We start from the raw sequence: 19972 nt of genomic DNA, 5'->3' as shown, positions 1-19972 counted from the left end.
TTCTACGCGTTTCGTGCAGACAAATTGCAATTTGTCTGCACGAAACGCGTAGAAGGTTGCAGCCTTCTGTTTTTATGTCCACATAATAAAGAAACATTTTTGCCAGACCTGCCATCACTTTTTTTTTTTTTTGCTGTGCGTTGCACCAACCTACATTGCATTGGACTTCTCCCTATTGGCAACAGCAGGCAGACTGAGAGGGACCACTGGTGACACATTCGTGAGTACTTACCTGGGGCCAGCCCAATGAGGTTAGGGGGGGTGTTTTTGTGCATTTACCCCTGCCTTCAGGGCAACTGGAGCTCCTTATTAGGTTGAATTATCTTATGTCCCAGAAGTGTTCCTTTCACAACATAATCTAATGGGATTCCATGCTTGAGCACCAAATCACCTCTATTGTATGCTTAGGATGTTGACTTTCTGCTCGTAAAAGACTATTGGTCGCTGTACTATTTCTGAAAATAGTAGTTTCCAGTTTCCCCATAGTGTCCTTGTAGACTGTTATGTCTAAAAAGTCAATACTCGATAGACTCGAGACAGTAGTGAGTTTCAAGTTGTGCTGATTGCTGTTTAGTACATTAACAAATTCATTCAGTAGTTCCAAAGTACCTGTCCATAACATTAAAATATCGTCAATGAACCTTACCCACAATTCAATGAACACAGTGTATGACTCCAGGGCATCGCTGAAGACCACCGTTTCCTCCCACCAGCCCAGATAGAGATTGGCGTAGGTGGAGGCACAGGTCGTCGCCATCGCGGTGCCCTGGATCTGGTGATAATATTTGTTGTTAAATACAAAGTAGTTCTTAGTGAGGGTAAGGTCCAGTAACTGGAGAATGAACTCGTTATGTTTCAACAAGTCTTGCCCTCTCGACCTCAAGAAATGTGCAATGGCTCTCATGCCAACCGAGTGTGGGATGCTCGTATAGAGCCCCTCAACATCGAGGCCTATCAGGAATGTGCTTGGACTCGTAACCACATCCTCAAGTTTTAACAATGCATCTTTGGTGTCTCGAAGGTAGGAGGGTAAGGAGCTCACAAACGGGCGTAATAGCTTGTCAACATAGACACTGGCATTGGACGTAAGATTGCCAATGCCAGACACTATTCGTCTCCCGGGTGGTGGACTTCTCCCTTTATGGATCTTGGGTAAATGGTAAAATGTTGCTACCTTAGGATGTTTAATATACAGAAACTCAAACTCTTTGTTAGAAATAACTTTATTTGCCTTCCCTGTCTCAAGGATGACCAATAGTTCCTTCTGGAAGATTAAAGTGGGGTCGCTGTCAAGTACTCTGTAACATGATTTATCTGACAATAGTCTTAAACATTCCTTCATGTACGCCGATTTGTCTAGAACCACCACATTCCTGCCCTTATCTGACGGTTTGATAACCAGAGTATCATCATTACTAAGTTCCATAAGGGCTGTGTGTTCCTTGATGTTCAGATTATATTTACTAGTCCTGTTGTTAAGTTTCTCTAAATCACGTGTGACTAGTTCAGTGAACACTTGCACTTGTGCGCTAGTTTCATGTGGTGGTGTAAATGTGGATTTGGCCTTAAAATGAGTGAATGGTCTGTCACTCTCTTCTAACAAATCTTCAAGGGCTGCTAAATTCTCTATTTCTGTAGGGTTTAAATCCTCAAGTGGTGTATTTGCAATACTTCTCTGCTGTCTCCTAGTAAAAAAAACTTATGGAGAAGCAGCTTTCTTGAGAAGAGATTGACATCCTTCACAGTTTGAAATAAATTAATCTTGCTTGTTAGGCAAAAGGACAATCCCTTGGCCAGAACTTGCAGATGATACTTATCTAGCACCCTAGCTGACAAATGTATGACCTGTCTTGGTATTGTTTTCTTTTTTTCTTCGTTTTGTCGGGTTTCTGATGACCTGGATCTTTGGACCACCCTCAGAAATTGCAATTGCAGCCGACTGCACCATGTGGGAAGATTTTTTTATATTAATATTTTATTCACATTTCACTGAGCACTTCATATTCACTAAAGCATATAAAATTCTATAAAAATGATTAGCTTGGTGTGCACCAAGGTAATGTGCTTCTTGTAGAGAATTGGCTGTCTTCTTACAGTTAAAATTCTCTCATTTGTAAATATTCCTTTACTAGCACATAGGTTGCACCCATTGTCATTTCAGAGATAAAAAGAAAAATGGTAATGGTAATGGTAATTGAGAGCGGTGTATAACTCGTTTGTTTAAAATTGTACAGTAGTAGCATATTTTTGTATGTGTGATGCATGCTTTATTTCTCTAACTTGACAAAGGTCATTGCCATTATGATGTATTGTATTGGTAGTTAGGAACTACAACCGTATGCTGTATGCTGACTCCAATCAATTGAGAGAGAATTGATAATCTAATTAACTATTTGGTGTGTCTGAGTTGATTAGGCAAACCCCTCCCTTAAGTGTTAGTCAAATGCATGTGATTAGGGTACTTAAGTCAGTGTAACTTGGCTGTGAGCCATATGGCTGTGTAACATCAAAAGAGTCACATCTTAAGTGTCATATCTAAAGTGTCTACAAGAGTTAATTTTGGAGGTGAAGATTGGAGGAAGATCTGGACTCTGCATTACAACTTTGCCAATGTGAGACATTCTCTTTTAACATCTGTGATTATTTGTTCATTTTTATCCTCCATTACCTGTGAAGTCTCTCCTCCTGCATCTTACTATGCCCTCCCTACTGCTTTTTCTGTTTACTGTTTCCTCACTCCTTTGTGAATGTCTCTGTTCTCTCCAACTTCCCCACTCCCCACTGCACTATTATTTATACACCCCTTTCCCAACAACTTCTACAGCCCTCAATAAAAAACACCCACACAAATCCTCTATTCACATCCCCTATCTAGTCCTTCCCACTGCTGGGGATCTCCCCATAACCTGAAGTCAGACATACACACCTGATCTCACTCATGCGTCCCTGTCATCTCTTTCCCTTGTAAATGGTGTTAACCTTTTCATTTAATACTGACCAGCCTTAAATCTCACCCCACAAATCAAGTATCCCAATAGCCTGCACCCATGGCTATTGTCCCACACTCAGTCACTCCTACCACACATTGTGACCAAGCACTGCCATCTACAGCACTTACTCCCTCACCTACTGTCTCTGCAAGTTTCCCATTAAACCTCTTAGATTGTAAGCTCTTCGGGGCAGGGATTTCCTTTACTATTGTCTGATTTTGCTGCACTTTTTGTATAATTATAATTCCCTGTACTGTATTCTTTGTGAAGCGCTGAGTACACTTTTGGCGCTATATAAATAAAGAAATACAATACAATACAACTGCATTCACACAAAGCAAGAAAACAAAGTCTCTCCCTCAGCACCTCCCCCCCCCCCCATTCTAATTTTAAATGTATCCTCTGCTATTTTACTAATTTAAATGTGAGGCACTTGAATCCTAAATAAACCAATATAAGGGACACACTGCCTTTGGACCAGTATTGACAATCTAAATCCATGTCTTCATAATGTTTTCACTCTAGTCCATTTTTTTCCCTTCAACATCTGTTCTTTAGAGCAGGGGTGCTTAACTCCAGTCCTCAAGCCACCTCCTCCTCCCCTCCATCCCCAGCAGGTCATGTTTTCAGGATATCCCAGCTTCAGCACAGGTGGCTCAATCAGTTCCTCTGACAGAGCCACCTGTGCTGAAGCTGGGATATATCTGAAAAACAGAATTGTGGGGGGGAGGGGGTGCTTGAGGACTGAAGTTGAGCACCCGTGCTTTAGATCATTGTGGTTATTATAAGTTGTACCCTTCAGTGGTGAAAACTGAGACTTCTGAACCAGGAATGGACCTCAATTCCATGATTACATAGAAGTATTATGGCAGACCAGAGTTTCTGAACATCTGGGTTATCAGATGGAAAGCTAATGATGAAATGCAATTATATGTTACCATGACAGCCACATTAGCCATATTATTTGTCTAGCATAACAATATAATACAATATTATGTGATAATGATAGCTATGTGCCAAGTTCTTAAAAAAAATAAAGATGTCAAATTATTATTTGAGGCTTAATGTATTCATGTTCATGCAGTAAAGATAATGCATGCAATTAAATGTTATTTCTCACCCACTCTAGCAAGAACATATGACAAAACAGCAGTGACCTGCCAGACTGACTAACGCCCAGATTCATGGGCTTCATTAGAGCTTTTAAAGTGACGTTACCCTCAACATTATGTAATGGTAATGTCGTAATCACAAAAGAAACTTCAAGAGAGACAGCGGTTAATGTCATGTTAAAATCATAGTTATAAATAACGGGCATTAGTGAATATGAGATGCAAAGTATATGCAAACGGGACGTTATCATAAGCATACAATATTTATTAAGCTCCGTTCAAATTAATGCAGGGAAACAACATCGCGTTATTTAAGCCATACTGATGCAGCGGCCGTTATTCGAACACATCACGGCGCCGATTTTGAGTTCTCTGCTGTTCCCCACGCAGCATGAACGCGGCCAATCGCCCCAGGCTCCCGCGCTTATCGCGGATGTTTTGTTTGAATTTCATGGATTCTGTTTCTTCGTTTGCAATAAAATGGACAACAACCAGAACACTAAAATTCGTTTTTCTGCACTCGCCGCGCTCGCATCTTAGTGCGGGTAGGCTGGAATTCGTCCCGCGGTTTCAAATCGGGATTCTGATGTACATGACACGTGAAGTGTTCGAATAACGGCCGCTGCATCAGTACCTGAACCTATTACTCCCATCCTGACACTGAAATAGGGCAAAAGTAATACACAAATGCCCTATTTTAGTCTCTGGATGGTAGTAACACCCCATTAAGGTATACATTAAATAACAAAGTGTTATTTCCCTGTGCAATTTCCCTCTCTTCTCCTTAAAATGCTTTATTTCACTCTTCTCGTAGAAAGTTTAGTTTTTTCCCCCATCACCCACCCACAGAATATCTATTATGTCCTTTTAGTATCCTTCTGGGGCCCTCAGACTGGTTTTCCCACTCCTGTTAAATAAACTCTCATATGTTACTCACTCCCACCAGTCGACCTCAAAACTGTTTAAAGTATCAAGAATTGTCGACTCACCAGGTTGCTGTCTCACACCCCCCCCTCCCTTCCCTAACACTTTTTTTTATGTACTCCCCCCGCCCCCACCAACACTTACTTTTGAATGTTTTACTTTCTGTATACTTCTGCTTGAAAACGCAATAAAAATATTGTTTTAAAAAAAAATGCTTTATTTCATTATCAGGATGGGAGTAAAATCATCTCAATCAATATCAAGTTTTTTCAAGATAACATAGCGTTATCATGAAATAACATGATGTTAAGCTTATTCTAATGAACTCTAGTGCAGCTATTTTGTATATACAGGTATTTGCCTATTGTATATGACAGTACTTCCCCAACTCCAGTCCTCAAGAATCCAAAAGTCAGGTTCTAAAGATATCCCTGCTTCAGCACAGGGGGTTCAGTCAAAATGACTGATCCACTGATTGAGCCACATGCATGTGCTCAAGTAGGGAAATCCTTAAAATCGGATCTGTTCTTCAGTTCTTGGGGACTGGAGGGGGGAACCAGGGGTATACGGCATTAAAAAAAAGGAAAATAATGTCCATTGTTTTCGTTTTTCATTTTAACTGGATTGTAGCCAGGTGATTTAGAAAAGCCTACAAATATTAGATGCTATTGTTATGTTTAAAGGTTAACCCCACAGACATATTTTCCCAAGAGGTCACACTAAAGAACCTTGTTGCCTGTGTCTGTTCAATCTTATTTCAGCTTGTGCTCTGAAAAGACAATGGGGTTTACCTTGGATGATTGTCAGCTATGTGTCTAAACTCTTTGTGCCAGTTGGGCCTCCCATAGAGCGTTTTCTGTCTTAAACCAGTAATCACATCCAAATCACCATCATAATGCAATGCTATATGTGCAGCCTGTAAAAAAATTATGAAAACGAAGATTAATACTATATGCATTTCTTGACACGAGAAGTCAATTAACCTAATCCACAGATTGAAAGCTTTACAAATGGAACCAGTACCATTGGCTGTGTGTAGAAACAACACCTATGTGTTTTCACACAGTTACACAAGAGTAGCTCATAAAAGTGAGATGCAAATTTTTTTTGTACAGTAGTGTAGTTACTTTGATCTAAATCAATTTATTTTGTTTTCTTTTTTTCCCCAAGCATCATGTTGGCATTAGACTATAAATATTGCTAATCATATACGGTATATGCTATGGGGGGTAATTATCAAAAATAGGGCATATAGGGTGCAACAAACAGCCCCATGTTTATCAAAGAAAATGAACCAATAAAGAGCAACAGGATATTTTTTATTTTATACATATGGTGCAAATTGTTACAGTAGCACCCGTTTTACAGCCACCAGACTTTGTCAATCAGAGCTCTTTAAATATAATTACATTTAGTTTGGTTGGAAATGTGTTCCTAACTTGTTACTTGAATTATTTGAGTTGTAAGTTAGCTAATGCAAGTATGTGATGTTGGTGAAAATGAAGACATCTAATGGACCACATAAACCAGTTGGGGACATAAGAAATTGCCTAGTTTAATTATTACCTTGAGTAACTTCTAGGTATCCATGTTCAAATTCATTTTTACGATTAATTGAAATCATTTTAAAAGTTGACACGGCATAATGTGCCATAAGTTTGATCATTATACTTTGTGTGCAAAATTACTAGCCATTTCACCATGTGGCTAGAAATATCACCAGTTATAGGTCATCCTCCACATTACTTCACAAAGGCTGTATCACAAGTGACAATAGTACGTACCTTATAGCTACAATGTGGTGCAGTTTGTCAGTCTAGGTCCCTATTTACTCACTCCTCTACATCATAGATGTATCCACTTGTTTTGTACAGTTTAGCAGAAAAGTCATGGACAAAGTAATTTCTTGAATGAATACTTTTATAGTAGAAATGTGTCAGAAATATTTCAAATGAAAAAAATATGTATCATATTCTGTTTTAGTGTTAAATAAATGTTAATAGTCTTTTTTTTGTTGTAATATGTTTTCTTCTAATAGCAAAATAGTTTTATTTCAGTGTGTACTCTACCTGATTGTCATCCCAGCCAGTCAGGAAAAGGTGGTAACTCAGAAAATGACTTTTGCCTCTCTCCGCCATCTGTACTTCTAAGGAGCTGAGCAGATCAGCAAACCATTCAAAGGAACGAGTATCCCGACAGATCCAGTAGAAATATACCTAATATATATATAGATTTTCTTCTGTCAGTTCTTTCTTATTGCTTTGATTAGATCAAATTTGTCTCCCTGCACTTTTCTAATGGAGGATAAAGACGTACTGTACACCTGCATTCATGAGCTCTACTCTGCTGGTTTCTGGGGAGGAACAATTGCATCTCCATAACTACTACTGTACATAGTGTGATGGAGTTAATAAAATGAAACCTGACTAAGTGGATTTTCCACTGGATAAGAAGTCTTAAAATAGGTCTTACCACGTATCTGCAAAAATAAAATGTCATAGTATGCACATGTATAATATTAATTGTCTAGTATAAATGACTGAAACATGATGGCAAAAACATGTACACGAATAATGGCTTGGCAAGGAACAGCCACTATGGGGTCTAAAAAACACTGTCAAATATTAGGGTCCCTGTTTACTAAGTGGTGCTAATTCATAAGACACCTTCCAGTGCTTGAAGGCTCCTTATGGCCTATTCACTTATAGAATAACACCTCTTAGTAAATATGGCCCTATGTTTGGGACCGTAAGCAGAAATAAGAAAATAAATGTATCTGTGAATAATTACCTTCTTGTTTTATTATAAATTAGGCAATATATTGTTGTTCAAAAGCATATTTGAGTATTTCGAAACGGAGAACTGAGAAGTATTTAAAACATAATCTAAAACATGGAGCAACTATTAATTATTACACATCTTAGAAATGTTGTAAAGGCACTTAAAACAAGTGGCACATTCACAATATCTCCTATATTCTTGTTATTCCCTTCCAAACCAGCTGTTTTTAAATCTTTCATGTGAACTATTTACTCTTACCTTTTCCAACTTCATCTGCATATTTGGATCACAATACTTGTACCAAATAGATTTTAGCACTGCTGCAAATGGTGTAACTCCTATTCCAGCTGCAATGCAAACACTAACTTGATAGTGAAATACGTTAGTAGTTGATGATCCATATGGTCCATCTACAGCAAGCCTAGATTAATAATAGATATTAAAAATTATAAATCAGCATAAAGATAACAGAGCAGGGTTTACAGTGAGTGACAATAATTTACATGCCCCAAGACTAGTGTATTGTAATGCTTGTAAAAAGCCAGGTGAAGCACGAGCACACTTACCATGCACGCAGCGCAGGTGGGGGGGGGGGGGGAGGGGGCGAGGTGTTCTTGTGCGGGAGCCGCAAGGGGAATAAGAAGGAATGGAGCACTTCATCTGTATATGATGAGATGGGCAGGCATAATATTGTTTGAAGTACTGTAAAGAGTTGAGCGAAGCAACTCACTCTCACTTCTGTGATGCTCTCCCATCTCATATATCAATACGTGAAAGTAATCTCAAAGGCGCTTTACACAAAAAGTGTTGACTATTCTTAAAGTGACAAAGTGAATACAATACAATATTGTGAGAAATAAATGTGCATGTAAAATATAAGTGTTATATATAAATCTGTCACTCCCTGCTCAGAAACCCTCTGGTAGGGCCTGTCTTCACAGGTCCCAGAAGTAGAACTGTTTGTGCGCAGTCCAGGGGGAGCATATTGGAGAAAAACAACACAAACAAATCTAAGTGCAGATGATAGTGCTAAAAATGGTGTAGCAGCTTGAATCTTGGCTCTTATAGGCAGCTTACTCACAAGATGTCAATAGTATTAAAGCGACTCCAAAGCTGTGGCAATATTGTGTCTTTATACCAGGTCAGGATGTACATCTGATGAAAGTGTCCTCAGACAGGGGTATCAGGCGAGATGAACCTCAGCAGTATAAAAGAAAAATACCCATAGCACAGATCAATACAATAAAAAAATGTAATGTTAAGAAAATAGAAATTTGCACTTACAATAATGCTAAATTAAAAAGGCACGTAACACTGTCATGTGTGTTGGCATGCGCCACTGGATACTGCCGCTCACCGCTTTAACCTCTGCTCGAACGCCCCGTCACTCTCGAGAACCCTCCACGATCCGGATTTATTGGCTTCATTAGAGCTTTTAAAGTGGGGTTACCCTCAACATTATGTAATGGTACTGTAAAACATGACAGTGTTACGTGCCTTCTTCATTTTGCATTATTGTAAGTGCAAATTTCTATTTTCTTAACATAAGCATTTTTTATTGTATTGATCTGTGCTATGGGTATTTTTCTTTTATACTGCTGAGGTTCATCTCACCTGATACCCCTGTCTGAGGACACTTTCATCAGATGTACATCCTGACCTGGTATAAAGACACAATATTGCCACAGTTTTGTAGTCGCTTTAATACTATTGACATCTTGTGAGTAGGCTGCACATAAGAGCCAAGATTCAAGCTGCTACACCAGGCCTGCACAATTCGTAAAGCGAGAAGGGCCGAACTGCTCCAAGGAAAAAAAATTTGGGCCGCACGGGTAAAATCATCACCATCATCATCTCTCCTCCAGCAACTCTCATCATCATCCTCATATATCTCCCCCAGAACCCCTCACTATCAACCTTTGCAATACTCCCCATCTATCTCTCATACCCCCATCTCTCCCCCTCACCCACACACATAATACTCCCTCTCCACATCAAACACACAATACCCCCCTGCACACCACAAACATCCCACACCCCTGCACCTCACATCCTTCTCCCCCCCTGCACCTCACATCACTCTCCCCCCTGCACCTCACATCACTCTCCCCCCTGCACCTCACATCACTCTCCCCCCCTGCACCTCACATCACTCTCCCCCCGTGCACCTCACATCACTCTCCCCCCCTGCACCTCACATCACTCTCCCCCCCTGCACCTCACATAACTCTCCCCCCCTGCACCTCACATAACTCTCCCCCCTGTACCTCCAATCACCCCCCTGCACCTCTCACCACCCTCCCCTGCACCTCCCACCCCTGCACCTTCCACCACCCTCCCCTGCACCTCCAATGAACCCCCTGCACCTCCAATGACCCCCCTGCACCTCCAATGACCCCCCCTGAACCTCCAACAACCCCCTCTGAACCTCCAATCACCCCCCTGCACCTCCAATCACCCCCCCCTGCACCTCCAATCACCCCCCCTGCACCTCCAATCACCTCCAATCACCCCCCCTACACCTCCAACCACCCCCCCTACACCTCCAACCACCCCCCCTGCACCTCCAATCACCCCCTTGCACCTCCAATCACCCCTTTGCACCTCCAATCACCCCCCTGCACCTCACCCCCCTGCACCTCACCCCCCTGCACCTCACCCCCCTGCACCTCACCCCCCTGCACCTCACCCCCCTGCACCTCACCACCTCAATGCACCTCACCTCAATGCACATCACCTCACCCCCCCTGCACCTCACCTCAATGCACCTTACATCACCCCCCTGCACATATCCACGTTGGGATCAGGGGGGGGAGCGGCCGCAGAAGAGCTCAGCAGGCTGTGACTTTCCCCTCCGTCCCACGTTGCGAGCGGGGGGGAGGGAGTAGGGAGGGGGAGCAGGCCCTGCGCATTCGCACTGGGACCGCGGGGAATTGCCGCCATTTTTTTTTTTTTTTAAGTTTTTTTTTTTTAAAGTTTTTTTTTTTTTTTAAAGTTTTTAATCTCATCGCGGCCCCAGAGAGATAGGCCAGGCGGGCCGCATGTGGCCCGCGGGCCGTAAGTTGTGCAGGCCTGTGCTACACCATTCACTATCATCTGCACTTAGATTTGTTTGTGGTGTTTTTTCTCCTACATGCTCCCTTTGGACTGCGTGCAAATACTCCCATCTCATATAACAGGGCCGCCGACAAGAGGGAACATAGGCCCTGTAGATTTAAGGGCCCGGCCCCCTGCCAGCACTTCAGTTCTCTGCAGGGGGCCCCTTAAAATGCAGGAAGCACAGAGAGGGGAAATGCCTTCCTCTGTTGAGTTTCTGCAGGGCTGAAGCTGCAGCATGATCTAAGCTGATAAAGGTGAGAGAAAAAATAGACAAGAAATGGAAGAAGATGTAGAAAAGAAGAGAAAAAGAATAAAGAAAATAAAGGAGAAAAGAGAAACACATAAGAGGGAAAAAAAAGACCTGATGAGAGACATTCTGGGAGGTGATAGAAAAAAACATGCTGGGGGGAGAGGAAGACATGCTGGGGAAGAGGAAGGAGTAAGATGTGCTGGGGGAGAGGTGAGAGAAAGATATGCTGGGGGGAGAGGAGTGGGAAAGACATGCTGGGGGAGAGGTGAGAGAAAGATATGCTGGGGGAGAGGAGTGGGAAAGACATGCTGGGGGAGAAGAGACAGAAAGACATGCTGGGGAAGAGGAAGGAGAAAGACGTGCTGGGGGAGAGGTGAGAGAAAGATATGCTGGGGGGAGAGGAGTGGGAAAGACATGCTGGGGGAGAGGTGAGAGAAAGATATGCTGGGGGAGAGGAGTGGGAAAGACATGCTGGGGGAGAGGAGAGAGAAAGACATGCTGGGGGAGAGGTGAGAGAAAGACATGCTGGGGGAGAGGTGAGAGAAAGACATGCTGGGGGAGAGGTGAGAGAAAGACATGCTGGGGGAGAGGTGAGAGAAAGACATGCTGGGGGAGAGGTGAGAGAAAGACATGCTGGGGGAGAGGTGAGAGAAAGACATGCTGGGGGAGAGGTGAGAGAAAGACATGCTGGGGGAGAGGTGAGAGAAAGACATGCTGGGGGGAGAGGAGTGGGAAAGACATGCTCGGGGGAGAGGTGAGAGAAAGACGTGCTGGGGGAGAGGTGAGAGAAAGACGTGCTGGGGGAGAGGTGAGAGAAAGATATGCTGGGGGAGAGGTGAGAGAAAGATATGCTGGGGGAGAGGTGAGAGAAAGATATGCTGGGGGGAGAGGAGTGGGAAAGACATGCTGGGGGAGAGGAGAGAGAAAGACATGCTGGGGAAGAAGAGAGAGAAAGATGTGCTGGGGGGAGAGGAGAGAAAAAGACATCCTGGGGGAGAGGTGAGAGAAAGATATGCTGGGGGAGAGGTGAGAGAAAGATATGCTGGGGGGAGAGGAGTGGGAAAGACATACTGGGGGAGAGGTGAGAGAAAGATATGCTGGGGGGAGAGGAGTGGGAAAGACATGCTGGGGAAGAGGAAGGAGAAAGACGTGCTGGGGGAGAAGAGACAGAAAGACATGCTGGGGGAGAGGAAGGAGAAAGACGTGCTGGGGGAGAGGTGAGAGAAAGACATGCTGGGGGAGAGGTGAGAGAAAGACATGCTGGGGGAGAGGTGAGAGAAAGACATGCTGGGGGGAGAGGTGAGAGAAAGACATGCTGGGGGAGAAGTGAGAGAAAGACATGCTGGGGGAGAGGTGAGAGAAAGACATGCTGGGGGAGAGGTGAGAGAAAGACATGCTGGGGGGAGAGGTGAGAGAAAGACATGCTGGGGGGAGAGGAGTGGGAAAGACATGCTCGGGGGAGAGGTGAGAGAAAGACGTGCTGGGGGAGAGGTGAGAGAAAGACGTGCTGGGGGAGAGGTGAGAGAAAGATATGCTGGGAGGAGAGGAGTGAGAAAGACATGCTGGGGGAGAGGTGAGAGAAAGACATGCTGGGGGAGAGGTGAGAGAAAGACATGCTGGGGGAGAGGTGAGAGAAAGATATGCTGGGGGAGAGGAGAGAGAAAGATGTGCTGGGGGGAGAGGAGTGGGAAAGACATGCTGGGGGAGAAGAGAGAGCAAGATGTGCTGGGGAAGAGGAGAGAAAAAGACATCCTGGGGGAGAGATGAGAGAAAGATATGCTGGGGGAAGAGGAAGGAGAAAGACATGCTGGGGGAGAAGAGACAGAAAGACATGCTGGGGAAGAGGAAGGAGAAAGATGTGCTGGGGGGAGAGGAGTGGGAAAGACATGCTGGGGGAGAGGTGAGAGAAAGACATGCTGGGGGAGAGGAGAGAAAAATACGTGCTTGGGGGAGAGGAGAGAGAAAGACATCAAGGGGGGGTAAAAGAGGTAAAGACATGCAGGGGGAAGAAGAAAGGGAAAGACATGCTGGCGGGAGAGGAGAGAGAAAGGCACGCTGGCGGGAGAGGAGAGAGAAAGACATGCTGGCGTGAGAGGAGAAAGACATCCTGGGGGGAGAGGGGAGAGGGGAGAGAAAAACTTGCTTGCGGAGAGGAAAGAAAAAGACATGCTGGGGGGGGGGGGGGTAAAGAAACATCAAGGTTTAAGAGAATTATGTGAAGAGGAACATAAGAGAGCGTCATGGGGGGAAGATAAAGAGAGACATCTGAAGTAACAAAGATAAGGGGCAAAACAAATTGAGAAATATTTGGGAAAGAAAGAAGAAAAAGGCATTGAAGAAGAAACTAGGGGAAAAGGAGAGAGAAAGACATGCAGGGTGAGGAGGGGGGAAGAGAGACATGACAGGGCAAAGACGACCAAATGTGATTATATCATTACATTTTCAGGGCGCCATTCTTGAAATCGGTCAAGGGTCCAAAAATTTCTGTTGGCGGCCCTGTAAATGTTAACAATATTATGTTATCTATGTGTAAAAAAAAAAAGAATACCCAAATAATAACAATTTTATGTTCAAAATGTTTAATCTCACATACATTATGAATTAATTGAACATTTTAAAGATTTGTTTACTTTTGACCGGCCCAGCATTTCACTGAGAGCTGTCAAAGAAAATCAGAGTATTTGGAAGGAGTACATGATAAACCCGGTGATGTTAAATGAAAATGTATTCTCGGCTAATATGGAGCTATACAATAAATATGTTACATTGCGGGCTGCAAAGACATCATACCTTGGCAACTGCCAGGGCTCCAAAAACAGGTTTGTATCTGCTCCACAAGCTTTGAAGAGTCCTTCTGTCCAATCTCCAACTGAACTCACATGTACACTGAAAAACTGCTCCTCTGGTGCTGAAGTAAGTGTAAATGGATGCCACTCTAATTGTGATACTGCAGGGCACTGAAGGAAAACATACTGGCCTGGCTCCATTTGAAAACCACGTTTCTTCATTTGTAGTTCTATAACTCCAGATGAATGGGTGACCATCTAAACAACAAGATATATTAATGTTCTATAATCATCAAATCATTCACTTTTATTGACGGCACATCAAATAAAAAAAATAAATAAAATAAGCAATGATGGAACCAATATGCAACCCTCTGTGATAATAATTCTACAGTAATAATTCTCCCTTAAGGTATATGTAATCCTGTTTCCCCTACCCAATCTCACAGCGGGTCTCCTAAGGGAATTATCACTCTGGTTACATCGCTCTTGTTGGTGCATAACTGCTGGTAACAGGGGGACCCGAGTCTCCCGCGATGACATGGGGCATAACAGGACAGGCTTCAGGGGCTGTGCCCGAATTCTTATTACTGGTGCAGCGCCTCCATCTAGTGCAGCCCCCAGTAGTATGGGGTGAAGTATCTGCAAAAGAGTTATATTCCCCTCCTCCCAATATAGTCCACTCTCAGGCAGGAGGTATAGATAAAAGCAGATGGTCTTTATTGGTCCTTCTTGATTCAGCACAGTCTATGTCACAGCACATAGCGCTCAGAGGTTGTCACCTTTAGGATGTCCCTGGACACCACTCCTAGTCAGGGCCCTAGGAGCTGTCCTTGCTCTTCTCTTACTCCCTTGTGGAGTAAGAGGAATATCTCTCCCCTCTCCCAGAGGGAGGGCCACAAGCGTACCAGAGCCCTGGCAGCTTGCTGGAATAGACTATCCTCTCTCAAAGGTGGAGAGGAACTCCCTCAATCAGGAAGTGGCAGTTCATTTAGTACAGATCCAGTAGACCCACCCCATGTCTCTGATTGACACAAGGCCTAAGTACTACCTTCTCTGACTCACTGAACTACAGTGTGTGGGGAAAACTCATAATTACTCCTGGCGAACCTGCCCTTACCAGGGATTGTTTCACAGGAGGAGGGCAAAATAATAGCCCAAACCTACCAGGGCTATACATATATATATTTTAAGGAGCTTGCTATTTATACGACAGGCTAGTTTACATGCCTTCATCATGTGGTTTTGTTTTTTTCCTATTGTTTAATAGCTTTATGCTTCACAAGTAAATATAGAGAGATAATGTATCAAAACTGAAATTAATTTTGTTGAAATATGAATGTTGGAATTGTTGTTTGATTTATACAATTTTTAATCAATGTTTAATCATTCATACATTTTATTATTTCAAATAGTTTTTTAAACATACTGTATTCAATTCCATTAATTATTAATGGCAATATTTTAAAATGTATATATCTTATTCAGATATATTTATGCCCAGTTTATTCCACTTCTTGGCTTATTTTAAACATCCTTCATCTATTTTCTTATATATTTATCAATCATACATTATAAAATATATAATTTTTAAACATCTATACTGCACCGACACACTTTATTCGAGCAAATACCCAGTATGTACCTGGCAGATACCTGGAATGCGCCGCTCCTCACCTCTGACAACCTCAATACACCCGGGTATACCCGAATTCGTGGGACTAGCCGAGCTCGAATAAAGTGTGTCGCCAGTGTACATATATTTATCAATATATTTATTCGTTATATGTAGTTCTCCTTCATTATGGTCCTTTACATAGTGCATTTAAGAGTAGGACCTATTGATATTTTATGTATGATGCTATTATATGCAGCATCACTTTTGAACAACAATTATGATTGGGAAAAAAACATACTGTTGCCATCGGTGGACAGGGATTGTACATCCCTATTTAAAGCTCATCCAGCAGCCATAGAGACACAGCGACCCTGACGAAGAGGATAGTATCCTTGAAACGCATAGGGCTGTCTCTCCTATGGCTTGTATGCTGTGAATCTGGTTGGATAATTCGTAGCTGGCACATGTCTTCCAGGGTGTGAATACTATCAGCCTAAGCCCAACCCCCGGATGACACAAGGATCACTTAGCGTGCTTCCCTCACTGGACACGTGATGTGGAAGCAGGAAGGCTTCATTTGCCGAGGGAAGGCAACAGAGACTGGTGTAAGGAGCCCGGCAGGATATCGTGGACGTTGCGGGTGTTCCGGTTTGGATTGCACATCCCATCGACTTACACATACAGTATGTGTGCCTTTAAACCATTCACATCTGTACAGTGGCGGCCGCCTTTAGCCTCCTGTGGCTTTCTCCGCGGGTTTTTTTAAAACGCGGCGGCCCGCTGCTTTTTTTTTTTTTAGTTTTCCCGCGCCGCGGGCGCTTTCAATGATAAGCGCCATTAGCGCTATCTGATGAATGCGGCCGCCACGCGGGAAACTCCGCTAGAAACGGAGATATCGCCCGGATAAATGCGGGCAAGTAGGAGGTTAAAGGCGGGCGCAGCAGTAACTGATTTTTAACCGTTTCTCTTCTTGAATTTAAAAAAACATTCTTCACTTTGGGCTTTCCGCTCTCTTCTTTTCTCCTTTTCTCCTTGCATTAAACGGGCAATGGATGGAAGGGAATTAAACATAATTATACCCCTTTACAAAGCAGGAGGGGAAAGCGTCCGGCGGCAAGCTGCACCCACCCGGTCAAGGTAAGTCACTGTCACTCACTGTCACCCACCCAGTCACTGTCACCCACCCAGTCACTGTCTCACACCCACCCAGTCACTGTCTCACACCCACCCAGTCACTGTCTCACACCCACCCAGTCACTGTCTCACACCCACCCAGTCACTGTCTCACACCCACCCAGTCACTGTCACCCACACACCCAGTCACTGTCACCCACCCACCCAGTCACTGTCTCACACACACCCAGTCACTGTCTCACACCCACCCAGTCACTGTCTCCCACCCACCCAGTCACTGTCTCAGCACCCACCCAGTCACTGTCTCCCACCCACCCAGTCACTGTCTCAGCACCCACCCAGTCACTGTCTCACACCCACCCAGTCACTGTCACCCACCCGGTCACTGTCACCTACCCACCCAGTCACTGTCACCTACCCACCCAGTCACTGTCACCTACCCACCCAGTCACTGTCACCTACCCACCCAGTCACTGTCACCCACCCAGTCACTGTCTCCCACCCAGTCACTGTCTCCCACCCAGTCACTGTCTCCCACCCAGTCACTGTCTCCCACCCAGTCACTGTCTCCCACCCAGTCACTGTTAGTCACTGTCTCCCACCCACCCACCGTCATTCACCCAAGGGGGAGAGTGATGTGAGGTGCAAGGGGGGAGAGTGATGTGAGGTGCAAGGGGGTAGAGTAATGTGAGGTGCAAGGGGGGAGAGTGATGTGAGGTGCAAGGGGGTAGAGTAATGTGAGGTGCAAGGGGGAGAGTGATGTGAGGTGCAAGGGGGGAGAGGGATGTGAGGTGCAAGGGGAAGAGGGATGTGAGGTGCAAGGGGGGAGAGGGATGTGAGGTGCAAAGGGGGAGAGTAATGTGAGGTGCAAGGGGGGAGAGTAATGTGAGGTGCAAGGGGGGAGAGTAATGTGAGGTGCAAGGGGGGAGAGTGATGTGAGGTGCAAGGGGGGAGAGGGATTTGAGGTGCAAGGGGGGAGAGGGATGTGAGGTGCAAGGGGGGAGAGGGATGTGAGGTGCAAGGGGGGAGAGGGATGTGAGGTGCAGGGGGGGGTGGGATGTGTGTGGTGTGCAGGGGGTATTGTGTGTTTGATGTGGAGAGGGAGTATTATGTGTGTGGGTGAGGGGAAGAGATTGGGGTATGAGAGATAGATGGGGAGTATCGCAAAGGTTGATAGTGAGGGATTCTGGGGGAGATATGAGGATGATGATGAGGGGTGCTGGGGGAGATATGATGATGATGATGAGAGGTGCTGGAGGAGAGATGATGATGACGATGATGATTTTACCCGTGTGGCCCAATTTTTTTTTCCTTGGAGCAGTTCGGCCCTTCTCTCTTTACGAGTTGTGCAGGCCTGATTTAAAGGATTAACTGCCCTGCTGGGACACCTCTAAAAGCTTGGAGGAACTCATCACTCTATGAATCAGGATGGACCTCCGGATACAAGAAAGGCAAATTTAGCGAGATCGAGGGTGAAGAACATCTACTATTTGGCTTGTCCCCTACTTCAAGCCTCATCAAACTGATCTTCTCCTAAATGAGCAAACCATGCAGTTGAAAACTACATAATTATCCCAGCGGAAGAACACTAGGAGATGATCTGCAGGTCGGTGCCCGCACTGTTGTTTCAAAGTTCACCTTGTAAGGAATCCGCTCTACGGTTTACTGGTTGCCTTACCTTGCAGACCGGTGCAGTTCTGGAACAGCTCTCCTGAGGTTTTCTGCAGCCTGGATTCACTCACCAAAGCAATACACACTCCCTCTGGTATCTACTGCAGCTGTGCAGCCTTTCACTGCAACCTATACTTGCATTCACTCATTAGGAGCAGTACCTTCACACCCCCGCCGGGGATTGGCCCGCTGGCCTTTAAGTACTGTCTTCCCATAATGCTCCCTGCCAAGCATAGTCCTAACTGGATGTCACTACCTGTTCTGCCACAAGCTCTCGCTTGTTCTCCTATGCTGATACCAGGTTCCGCCCTGCGTCCTTCAGCTCCCTTCAAGCCGCTTGTTCTCCTATGCTGATACCAGGTTCCGCCCTGCGTCCTTCAGCTTCCTTCAAGCCGCTTGTTCTCCTATGCTGATACCAGGTTCCGCCCTGCGTCCTTCAGTTCCCTTCAAGCCGCTTGTTCTCCTATGCTGATACGGAGGTTCCGTCCTGCGTCCTTCAGCTTCCTGTTCTCCTGTGCTGAAGCAGAGGTTTCATCCCTGCGTCCTTCAGCCTCCAGGATTCCTGCACTGAAGCGGATGTTTCGTCCCTGCTTCCTTCAGCCTCCTGGATTCCTGCACTGAAGCGGATGTTTCGTCCCTGCTTCCTTCAGTCTCCTGGATTCCTGCTCTGAAGCGGAGGTTACCCTGTGTATCTCCAGCTTCCTGGTTCCTGGGGCCTACTCTTTCCCTAATCTAGAGAGGCCGTGTCCTGGTTCCTGCGCTGAAACAGAGGATTCCCCAGTCCGCTCAGGACTCTTGCGCTGTGCACTGGTTTAACCGTGCAGCTAGGCGGTGTGCTACGCTGGTCTGCTTACCATCTCCTGTGACCAGCACCATGGGCCATGGTCGTCGCACGCGCAGAGGCCAACCCCGCGCTCCTAAGCTGAAGCGGGGCTCTCCTGACTACATGTTGCCGAACTATTGCTTGAACAATGTTTATCCTGATGTCTCCTGTCCTGACCCTGGCTTGTACAACGACGACGCTGTCTTCTCCTATCCTGATCCTGCGATATATGACAACGAACTGCGCAATCCGGATCAGCCTGCGCGGTCTCAGGTCGGTGCTTTTACAACCCCACCTCAGCCTCGCGGTCCGACCCTGGTTTGTGGCGAGCAGAACCCTGACACACCTAGCCTGAAACTGTCCTAACAAAAAGGGACCCCTGCACATAGCGAAATTAGAGGAATATTCTCTGGAGATTTCCACTATTCCTCCACCATCAAAATCTACACAGTTCCGGCGTGGCTAGCAGCCGTTCAGAGCAGCAGCACAGCCAGAGAGCTCTGTGTGATTCCCACTGCAAAGGGCCCATAAAACCCCTAAAAAGCGGCGAAAAAGTGCCCCACTGAGCGCCGGCGACATGGCTCCCCCCAGAAAGTCAGGGAAACCGGAAGCCTCCACGTTTTTCACGAAAAGAAGCGCAACGCCTTCACTAATGGGCAAGGGAAAAGCAGCACAAGCACAAGACCAAGAGGAAACTGACTCAAGCTCAGACGCAGACCAAAACCCAGATATCAGAAACGAGCTAAAAGCCTGGGTTAAAGAAATAAAGCAGACGTTCCACGAA

General features: G+C 45.1%; 1 protein-coding gene across 1 annotated transcript in view; it reads right to left on the bottom strand.

Moving 5' to 3' along the window:
* The window catches only part of NOX3 (NADPH oxidase 3), a 131575-nt gene that overhangs the window by 28476 nt on the left and 83127 nt on the right, over positions 1–19972 (bottom strand). The window contains exons 9-12 of the mRNA XM_075596960.1: positions 13947–14200; positions 8066–8228; positions 7096–7242; positions 5818–5942 (exon numbers count right to left, since the gene is read on the bottom strand). Coding sequence (XP_075453075.1) covers positions 5818–5942; positions 7096–7242; positions 8066–8228; positions 13947–14200 — 689 coding nt within the window. The remainder of the gene's footprint in view (positions 1–5817; positions 5943–7095; positions 7243–8065; positions 8229–13946; positions 14201–19972) is intronic.

Source organism: Ascaphus truei, chromosome 4 (assembly GCF_040206685.1).
Source record: "Ascaphus truei isolate aAscTru1 chromosome 4, aAscTru1.hap1, whole genome shotgun sequence".
NCBI classification, from domain to species: domain Eukaryota; kingdom Metazoa; phylum Chordata; class Amphibia; order Anura; family Ascaphidae; genus Ascaphus; species Ascaphus truei.
The sequence above is the reverse complement of the archived record's forward strand: the minus strand, read 5'-3'. Positions and strand labels throughout refer to the sequence as shown.